The sequence below is a fragment of the Lathyrus oleraceus genome, chromosome 4, assembly GCF_024323335.1.
Source record: "Lathyrus oleraceus cultivar Zhongwan6 chromosome 4, CAAS_Psat_ZW6_1.0, whole genome shotgun sequence".
Classification (NCBI taxonomy): Eukaryota; Viridiplantae; Streptophyta; class Magnoliopsida; order Fabales; family Fabaceae; genus Lathyrus; species Lathyrus oleraceus.
In genome coordinates, this window is record NC_066582.1 from 267,703,023 (window position 1) to 267,713,704 (window position 10,682).

At 40.3% G+C, this 10,682-nt stretch overlaps 1 protein-coding gene across 1 annotated transcript; it reads left to right on the top strand.

Annotated features, from left to right (window-relative positions):
* Positions 1-477: 477 nt before the first annotated feature.
* Positions 478-2,249, top strand: LOC127075015 (RING-H2 finger protein ATL52). The gene has a single exon (XM_051016450.1). It carries the CDS (start codon positions 876-878, stop codon positions 1,929-1,931), a length of 1,056 nt encoding a protein of 351 aa, XP_050872407.1. The 5' UTR covers positions 478-875; the 3' UTR covers positions 1,932-2,249.
* Positions 2,250-10,682: the final 8,433 nt, after the last annotated feature.

The following is a 10,682-nucleotide window of genomic DNA, read 5'->3' on the forward strand; positions in this document are numbered from 1 at the left end:
AGCCTAGCCCAAGTGATGCATTTAATCTAAAAAGTACTAAGTTTCTAGCATAATGATTTAACTTCTTATAAGTCAGGTACAACTAACTTGACGGCCAAATCAACTCCACACACTTGCCTATTCCAAATCCGAATCTTTGTTTGATTAGATCTAACGATGAAAGATAGATTAGAGATTGGATGACCGATATTTTATCTACTTCCCGTTTGTTGTTGATGTCTTATGTGTCGAGTCTTATAATTGAACATTTGTGAATCTCGTGAACCATCAGAAACTCATAGATTTCAATTTTATTTAAATCAAAAATTTATATCATCTGATCTTAACCGAACAATCTCTGATATAATTTTTTTACCTAAAGATAGAAAAATTGCAACGTATCCCAATTCATAGACCATACATAAAAAAACACAAAAACACAAATAATTTGATTAATGTTAATAAATTTCTCAACCAACACAAGTACACTAGCACACACCTCATTAACTAGTCAACAAACATTTCTAACCAAGAATCCTATAGAAAGAAAAAAAAGAAAGAAAGCTATGAAAAACAGAAAAAGAAAAAGTTGTAATAAACAAAAGAAAAGTTAAATTGTTCCCATCATAGATCCCGTTTTCCTTGTCTTTCTCTTGCTTTCCATCTAAGCCTCTTACCTCTTTCTCACGTTTTCTTTTCCTTTCAACCCTTCTTACAAGTTTCTCTTTGTCTCTTCATTCATCTTTCATCACCAATATTTCCCTTTATCTTTCTTTCACCTATGCTTCTAATCATTCTTTTGACATGAAACTTCTTCTCTAATAGTATATAACTCTTGTTTCTATTCATCTACGATGAGATTTCCGTGGTTCGGAACCTGTTAACCTAGTGTCTCCATGGCCCGTCCCGATTATCCAACAACATGGATTCCTAACCTAAACAGCAAGGACTGTTCACAAGGCTTTTGTAGCATGTACTGTCCACAATGGTGCTACATAATTTACCCTCCTCCACCACCACCAACGTTTCAATACCCTGATGATGATTCAAAACCGTATTTTTCACCTCTTGTTATTGCTATCATGGGAATTTTAGCCACGGCTTTTCTGTTACTAACTTACTATACTCTAATTTCCAAATACTGTGGCCACAGAGAAACCTCAAGAAGAAATAGCACTGACCCGGTTGAGGAATTCACGCAAAATCGACGCGAAAACTGTCAGGTTTCGACTTTTGGCTTAGATGATGTTCAAATCAAGTCCATTGCAGTCTTGAAATACAAAAAAGGCGACACTTTTTTTGCTGTCACTGATTGTTCCGTTTGTCTAAGTGAGTTTCAAGATGGTGAGAGCGTTAGGCTTTTACCAATGTGTAACCATGTGTTTCATCTTCCTTGTATCGACACATGGCTCAAATCGAACTCTTCTTGTCCTCTATGTCGCGCTAACATATTCACTTTGAATGCTTCAACACTCCATGTTTCAGTTCAAGTTCCTGCTACGGTTATTGAATTTCCTTCAAGAAATGAAACTTTTTCGGAAGATGAACAAATAGTTGTGGAAGAAACAAGGATGTATCATCATAGTAGAGTTGATTCGAAGGCGCTTTCGTTGCGCGCTTTTAGTGATCTATGTAATTTGCAAGGTGGAAGAGAAAGAATAGTTGAAGTTAGAGATGAAGTGTGTAGGTCAGTTTCCATGGATCATTCACTTCAAAATGGTTTTTCAATTGGTGATGTGTTGAATATGAATGAAGATGAAGATTTTTGTGAAGAAGGATGTTCAATGGATTCATCAAAGAGATTAAGAGGAGAAAGTAGTAAGTCAAGGTACAAAAGAAAGGTGTTGCATTGTGTTAAGAGTCCAATTGCAATGAAAAGATCATTTTCTAGTGGAACATTTTCACTTGGTAAAATAGATAGAGGAAGAAAGCATGAAATTTTCCATGTTTGAAAATTTATGTTACATGTTTTTTTTTTAATCTTTTCATGTTATTATTCATATGAGATCATGGATACATTTTTTTTGTGTCATAAATGTCACTAATTTATTGCTAGGGGTCTATTTCTTATCTTCTTATTTTGTATTTTGCAATTTGGTGAGAAGGTTACTTATTGCTAGAGAGATCATAAAGTAATATAGTGTTTTTTTTTTAATTTATTTTGTAAGTTGTAATAAATAAATTTTGCTGGTGTATATAGTGATTTGAAAAATGGGTATTTTTTTTGTATTATTTTGGATTGGTTTTGAAATAAAAAATTATTTGATTCATTGATAAAACTACACATTGTTTGCATCGGTCTATATGATTCATAAAAAGGTTAATTTTATTTAATTCAATCTAATTTATTTTAGTTTACTTAAATTAACTTTTTTATACTTAAATTATGAATAATTTTTTTCATATAATTTATTTAAAAAATAATTTTGTATAAAATATAATATATTATATGTACTGATATATTTGCAAGGATCCATAAGAGATAATACAAGGGCGGGTGTGATGGGTCATCATGAAGGAGAAGCATTCACATTGGATCAAACATTCACCTAAACAAGATAGAGCCATGACATATTCACCAAAAATATTAAGGTGATAGGTGTATATGAGTCGTCTTGCTTCCACTTTTCTAAGCAATGTGGGACTTACAACTCACACTTGTTTCTTAACACAACTGTAAGACCCCAATTTTGACCCTAAGATCCCTCATGACATCATAACATTGCATTTGCATTGCCTCAAGGATCTTTAGCATTTTGGTTCTCTTTGCCTTTGGGTGGGACTCCTTGTGATTGGTTTGAGATCACCAAGCATGCTTGAATTATACATCATTGTTTCTCTTACTTTTGTTTACTAACCAAAAGCACAAAAATGTGTCACTAACATCTTTTGTTTGAAGCTTGAGTATCATCCAAGACACTTTGTGGATTCTATTTAGATGATCAGTCAACACAAGGGAATGACTTGAGATACTTCCAACAGGTTCAAATGGGGTCTATTCGTCAGTCAAAACGTTAATCTTGAAGGAGCAAAAGTTTGTTCATGAGCTGTCATGCTCGCTAGGCGAGCAGAAGGGATCGCCTAGCGAGTCCCAAGAAAAGCCACCAGAATCACCTATCCTCAGAGAAATTTCTTGAACTGTCATGCTCGCTAGGCGAAGCCCACGTGTTAAAAAAAATAAAAAATAAAAAAAAAAAAAAAAAAACGAAAAAAAAAAAAACGAAAAAAAAAATAATAAAAAACGAAAAAGAAATAATAATAATAAAAAAATAATAAAAAAATAAATAAAATATAACAGAACAATTTTGGACTTGGGTCTCTCTCATTTAAGCCCACAGGTCCACAAAAATCAGGTTATAAATTCAGAGTTTCAGTGAAACAAAAGGTCATTTTATTCCTATTACCCTGGCAGGGAAAAAGATAGTGAGAGAAGAGCTAACAGAGTTCAGAGCAACCTCCAGAGACTGAAGGGAACTCATCGGCAAAGAACCAATTCCCTCTCATATAAACCCTAAGAGTGCTTTGCAAACCCAACTGGGCAATTCAATTTCATTCGATCTCTCCAGTCAGGTTTGCCTTATTCCCATTACTTTATGCTTTTAATTTGAATGCTCTGAATGTATGAGGTATTATGGGTGAATTTGATACCCTTTTGATGCATGTGCTTGACAAGAGGTTTAGGCCTCCTACCCTTGGTTGCTTTTTGTGAGCTTTTTGTGAATTTTAATGGCATGATTCATGTGGTTACATTTTGATTTGGGGGCAACTCTTGATTACCCTATCTTGTTTCTCTAACCTGTTTGTTGAGTTTTGTTTTGTGAGGGCTCATATGACTCTTGCAGAGATGGCTTGCCTGGTGTTCCACTTTATTTGTGGGATACCACCTGGAGGTTTATTCCGATTACCTGTACTAACTGGCTTTCTTTGATGGTGTTTAGCTTGGAAGAGTCTTTGGGTTTCTTATTTATCTAATTGCTGTTACTTCGGATCTTTATCCGTACGGTAGATCTCTCGATCCCTTTACTTTTCCCGCATGTTACCGATTTCTTAGGTTTCGTATAGCCTCTCGTGGCATGTCATTTAAGGTAATGCGGTTCATTCATCTAGGACTGCCTTTTTGCATGAGCATCCCTAAACACCACAACTCATTGATTTTTCTTCTCCTAAAAACACGTTATCTCCTTCTACTACAGGCGAGTAAGTCTCCAAAGGTCGAGCATCCGGTAGATTGCGTAGTAACGTCGTTCACCCCAAAACACAACCCTTACCCCATAGGTGGTCGAACTATGTTTTGCTCTGATTTTCATCCCAGATGAGATACGTAGGCATAAGACGCGATGTCTTAGCGAGCACACTCCTCTTTAACCCCTAGGTAGACGAGCTACGAAGACTCTGATTCTCAGATTCAGATGAGATACGTATGCAGTGGATGCGACGTCCGTGCGAGTCATTTTCTTTTGACCCTTCTTTTAGTAAGTAGTACATTAGATAAACATACACACTTTTCCTATCCCTTCAATCATGTTTGCACAAATAAATTTAAAAAAAAAAACAAAAACCTTTGCAACAAATGTGAAAAGGGCTCCCTAGGAGTACCTAGGATGATTTGGGTGCCTAATACCTTCCCATTGCATAACCAACCCCCTTACCCAGATCTCTGACATTTTTACTAGTTTTTGATTCGATAAAACTTTTAGGTTTTTGTTCGCTTTCTAACCATTCCTTTGGATAAATAGAAGTGCGGTGGCGACTCGACTTGTATGATTTACCTTGGATTTAGTCAATATCTCTAATGGTAACGAATACCCCGCTACAGAAAAGTGGCGACTCTGCTGGGGATCGTTCCTAGTGGGTTTGGCCTACTTTTCATATTTGTTGTATTGTATTGTATATATATATTTTTTTTTTGTGACATATTTTTGTGCAATTTGGGATTACTGTATTGCATGTAATGATTGAATTGCTTGAATATTAATTCCTTGTATGCTTGGTGATCTTTGTGAGATGAGTTCTATACCCGAACTCGAGTGCACTTAGGATAGGAGAATGGCATAGTCTTGTCGACTTGTGTGGAGTTATTCCTTAGCAAGTTGACTTGCAAGCCCATTCACTTGGCGGAGGTTATGTTGGGATCAATAATGTCACACAAGTAAGTTGTGGTTAGACATTACTCTTTCCAATATAGACCTTAGAAGCCAATGACCTTACCAAGCCCATCTTGGCCTATTCTTAGGATGTAGTGCGAAAGTCGTTCAAATGTAAGATTTGATACGATTGTTACGCGATACTACACTCATAAGAGTCTCTCTTGAGAATATTTTCAGAATACGAGTAGTCGCTTCTCCAATAATATCCGAAAGATGGGATGATGACTATGGGAACCTTTTGTAGAACATGTTTGGCAGGTTTAAACCTTAGTACACTCCATTTGGGTGGTTCTTAACCTAACTCCATGCTCGTGACTTACAACAAACCCTTGATTCATGGTTGATCCGTTCATGAATCCTTAATATCAATGGAACTTGGGTGTTGATAAGGTGTAAACCATAATCCACCAAAATGGATGATTGATATTAAGGATAACATGATCCATCCCATGACCTTTGTTTGGTATGCTTTGATTGATCTTTGAGTGTGATTGTTGCATTCATGCATTCATGCACCCATTTGCATCCATATCATCAATAAATAAGAAAATTTTCAAGGAACTTAAGGGGTTTATTTGCAAAATTTTCAGACATGGAAAGACAAAGAAGGAATACAAAGAAGTACAGTTTCAGACAACCAGACTTGAAAGAGTTAAGGAATTTGACATCTTATGTATTAGATCCCTTGGGTTTCAAAGATCGTTTTGGGAAGCTTCTTCCTCTTCTGACTACTCAGGTGGATGAAGGATTGATGAGTGTATTGGTGCAGTTTTACGATCCTTTGTACCGTTGCTTCACGTTTCCGGATTTTCAGCTTTTGCCTACACTTGAGGAGTATGCTTATCTTGTGGGTATACCTATTCTAGACCAGTTGTCGTTCAGTGGCTTGGAGATTATTCCTACTTCTCAAGAGATAGCTGACATGTTACACCTAGATGAATCTCTGGTTGGTGCTCATATGACTACCAAAGGTGGAATTCAAGGTCTCCCTTCCGAGTTCCTCATTGCTCAAGCTACTATATATGGGAAGGCCATGAGTGAGGACGCCTTTGAGGCCATATTTGTACTTCTCATCTATGGATTGGTGTTATTCCCCAACATCGACAAGTTTGTGGATGTGAACGCTATTAGGATCTTCTCTACTCTTAATCCCGTTCCGACTCTGTTGGGCGATACCTACTTCTCTTTTCATATGAGGAATGCAAAGGGTGGTGGCGCCATTGTGTGTTGTTTGCCTCTGTTGTATAAGTGGTTTATTTCTCACTTACCTCAGACGGTCGCTTTCAAGGAGAACAAGGAATGTCTATGGTGGTCCACGAGACTCATATCTCTCACTAATGATGATGTCTCTTGGTACAACCGTGTGTATGATGGTGTGTAGATTATTGACTCTTGTGGCGAATTCTCCAATGTACCCCTTCTTGGTACATGTGGTGGGATTAACTACAATCCTGTTTTGGCACGTCGGCAGCTTGGGTTCCCCTTAAAGGATAAACCCAATAACATTCTGTTAGAGGGTGTATTCTTTCAGGATGGTAAAGATCCCCAAGGCTTGAAAGCTAGGATGGTTCGCGCGTGGCGCAAGATTCATAGGAAAGGAAGGAAAGAGTTGGGTCCTAAGAATTGCATCGCTTTGGAGCCTTACACTGTTTGGGTTAGGAAGAGGGTGCCTGAGTATCTCATGCCTTACGAGTATCCGAGACCTACACCTATGATTATGGTTGGGCCTTCAACCCTGCCTAATCAAGGAGTAGAGAAGTTGAGAGACGAAGACCGTTCACGTGCCTGGATCCGTGAACGTGAAGAGTTGCTTCAGCAGATTAAGGAGAAGGATGCGTTGATTGAGTTTCTTGAGCATCAGGTTATTGATGACCCTGATGATGTATGGACTTCTCTACTTCCTCAGTCTTCTAAGTTCTGGAAGAGGAAGTATGATCGACTCGCCAAAGAGAAGGCCGATATGGAGGCAGCCTACGAGAGGGAGGTGAAGAGGCTTCGCGCATCTTATCTTCTTGTGTCCCGAGCTTTAGATGATTGCTTCTAGGGATCCATAGGATGATTATTTTCCTTTTCTCTTGTGTATGATTGACGATGCTGCACTTCTTTTCCCTGATATTATTTGATGAGATATTTCCATATGTGATAAAATGCTTAATATTTCCAGAATTTGCAAATAAAACTCTAAAGTTCCTTTGAAATAAAAAAAACAAATCATATGCACAAACATTGCATGCATCATATGCATAAGTAGGTTTTGTTTCTGGTCCCTTACCCTGTGATCTAACTCTGTGTCCTTCATTTATTTTAAAGACAAGTTGACTCACCGGTACTACACTAGAGCCAACATTTCAAGACTGATGGATCACTTAGAGCAAGAGAACCGCGAGCTGAAAGAGGAAGTGGCCAGATTGACTGTCCTAATGGAGTCACTCATGGCTGCCCAGAGCTAGTCTTCTCCGACACCTTCAACTCCTCCCCAGAGGACAGTTATCTCTGAGATTGTCTCCTCTACTGTGCCCGTTGCCAGTGCACACTTTGTTCCAACAACCATGCCAACCGGGTTCCCGTGGGGGATGCCTCCCAATTTCATGCATGAGGGTCCTGTTCCCGCCTTTGCTTCTCTGCCGGCATCTAGCCCGGTCCTGGCCATTCCTCCTCCTGTCGTGCATACTTTGCCCAGGGTAGACGACACCATCTATCATTCTGAGCCGTCTGAGGGTCCAGATGTTTATGAGAAGATGGATGCTATGAACGATCAATTTCTTGAGCTTCGCAAGGAATTGAAAACTCTCAGAGGGAAGGATCTTTTCGGCAAGTCTGCTGCCGAACTCTGCTTGGTTCCAAATGTGAAGATCCCTGTGAAATTCAAGGTCCCTGATTTTGAAAAGTACAAAGGAAATACTTGTCCTCTCAGCCACCTGGTCATGTATGCAAGGAAGATGTCGACTCAAACCGATAATGACCAACTACTCATCCACTACTTTCAGGACAGTCTATCCGGTGCCGCTTTGCATTGGTACATGGGCTTAGACAGCGCGAACATCCGATCCTTCAATGATCTCGGCGAAGCCTTCGTCAAGCAGTACAAGTACAACGTGGATATGGCTCCCGATAGAGATCAATTGAGAGCCATGTCCCAGAAGGATAAAGAAACATTTAAGGAGTACGCCCAGAGGTGGCGAGAGATGGCAGCACAGACCGTGCCTCCGCTAGAAGAGAAAGAGATGACTAAGATCTTTTTGAGGACTTTAAGTTCTTTTTATTATGAGCGGATGATTGCTAGCGCTCCTTCTGACTTCACCGAGATGGTGAATATGGGGATGCGTCTAGAAGAAGGGGTCCGTGAAGGACGGTTCACCAGAGAAGAAGGCTCTTCTGCCAAACGTTATGGGGCGTTTGCAAAGAAGAAAGATGGAGAGGCACATGCTGTGATCTCCCATGAGAAACCAAGAAGACCCTTTGTGAGGAGGAAGACTATGCGTCCCGCCAGTAACCAGCACCAGGTGGCTCATATAGCACCTGTTTTTAGAGACAATCAACAGTATCAGCAACATAGTAACAATCAGCAACCACCTCAGCAATATCAGCCACAACAGCTCCGTCCACAACAGCAGGCCTACCAGCCTCGAAACAGTAATCAAACTAGCATAAATTATGAGAGGAAAAAGGTCACCTTCGATCCTATTCCAATGACGTACGCAGAGTTATATCCCTCTTTGATAGAGAGGAAGTTGATTACTCCGCGAGACCCACCGGCTATACCTGCTAACCCCCAGTGGTGGTATAAGCCCGAATTGTATTGTGTTTACCATTCTGGTGCTCCTGGCCACGATGTAGAGAATTGTTACCCTTTGAAGACCAAGGTTCAAGACCTTGTGAGTTGTGGTATTTTATGTTTTGAGGACGTAGGCCCTAATGTGAAGAAGAACCCATTTCCCGAACATGGGAAATCTGTCAACATGGTCCAGGGTTGCCCTGGAAAATACAAGGTCAAATATGTCAACAGTCTCTGGTCCAGATGCATCGTTTGTTGTGTGACTACAGTCATTATGAGCATGACCATGATAGATGCCGAGTCTGCTCTGTTAACCGATTGGGTTGTTGCCAGGTGCGCAAGGATGTTCAGGAAATGTTGGACGAAGGAGTCATTGATATCCTTCAAAACAGGAATGTTGATGAAAATGAGCCTGAGGTCAATGTGATCTCCCTAGTGTTCTGGATACCCGAGCCTGTTATCATCAAGTACAATGGTAGCAAGCAGAAGGCTTCTCCCGCTCTGATCATTAAGCCTGCTGGTCCTGTGCCTTACTCCTCTGAAAAGGCAGTTCCCTATCGCTACAACACCGTAGCAGTAGAGAATGGTAAAGAGGTGTCCTTGCCCTCTTCTTCTGTTGTGAATATTGCCGATGTTAGCGGTTTGACCCGTAGCGGTCGCGTGTTTTTAGCACCGCCGAAGCCTCAAATTAATGCTGATTTTGTTGAATGCCCGATCGGGAACGCTATGAATTCTCTGAATCCGGTACTTGCTGTTAAGCCCTCCTCCGTATTGAAAACTCCTACTTTTGTTGGCCCGAGTGGCAATGTGAAAGAAGACTGTGATGAGATGATGAGACTCATCAAAAGAAGCGAGTACAATGTTGTAGACCAACTTCTACAGATGCCATCCAAAATATCGGTGTTATCATTGCTTTTAAATTCAGAACCACACCGAGAGGCTCTGCAGAAGGTGTTGGATGTGGCATATGTAGATCACGATGTCACTTTGGAGCAATTCGATAGCATTGTTGCAAACATTACTGCTTGCAACAACCTGAGCTTTTGTGACTCTGATCTCCCTAAGGAGGGAAGAGACCACAACTTAGCTTTACACATATCTATGAATTGCAAAGACGACACCATGTCCAATGTGCTGGTGGACACCGGGTCATCATTGAATGTATTGCCAAAGTCCACTCTCTCAAAGCTATCATATCAAGGGCCTCCCATGAGGCAGAGTGGAGTAGTTGTGAAGGCTTTCGATGGGTCTCACAAAACTGTGATTGGGGAAGTTGATCTCCCAATCAAGATCGGACCAAGTGATTTTCAGATTACCTTCCAGGTTATGGACATTCACCCATCATATAGTTGTCTCTTAGGCAGACCATGGATTCACGAGGCAGGCGCCGTGACGTCCACCCTACACCAGAAGCTGAAATTTGTGAAGAACAAGAAACTGGTAGTGGTAGGGGGGAAAGGGCTCTCCTGGTTAGACATTTGTCTTCCTTCTCTTATATAGATGCTGAGGTTGAAGTTGGAACTCCTTTCCAAGCTTTATCTATTGCTGAGCCTATTGAGAAGAGAACTCCTTCATTTGCTTCCTACAAAGATGCAAAGCTGGCCATTGAGCATGGTGCAACCACTGGTTTAGGAAAAATGATTGAGTTAGAAGACAACGAGTCCCGGGCTGGCATAGGTTTTTCTTCTGGTACTTTCAACAAGCAAGGGTTATTCGAGAGTGGAGGTTTCATCCACACTGGTCTAGATGAGGAGGCTGCTGCAGTTTTAGAAGAAGATACA

Bases quoted from the DNA above. Each gene is read 5' to 3' on its own strand.
- LOC127075015 (XM_051016450.1), top strand. From the start codon at position 876: ATGGCCCGTCCCGATTATCCAACAACATGGATTCCTAACCTAAACAGC.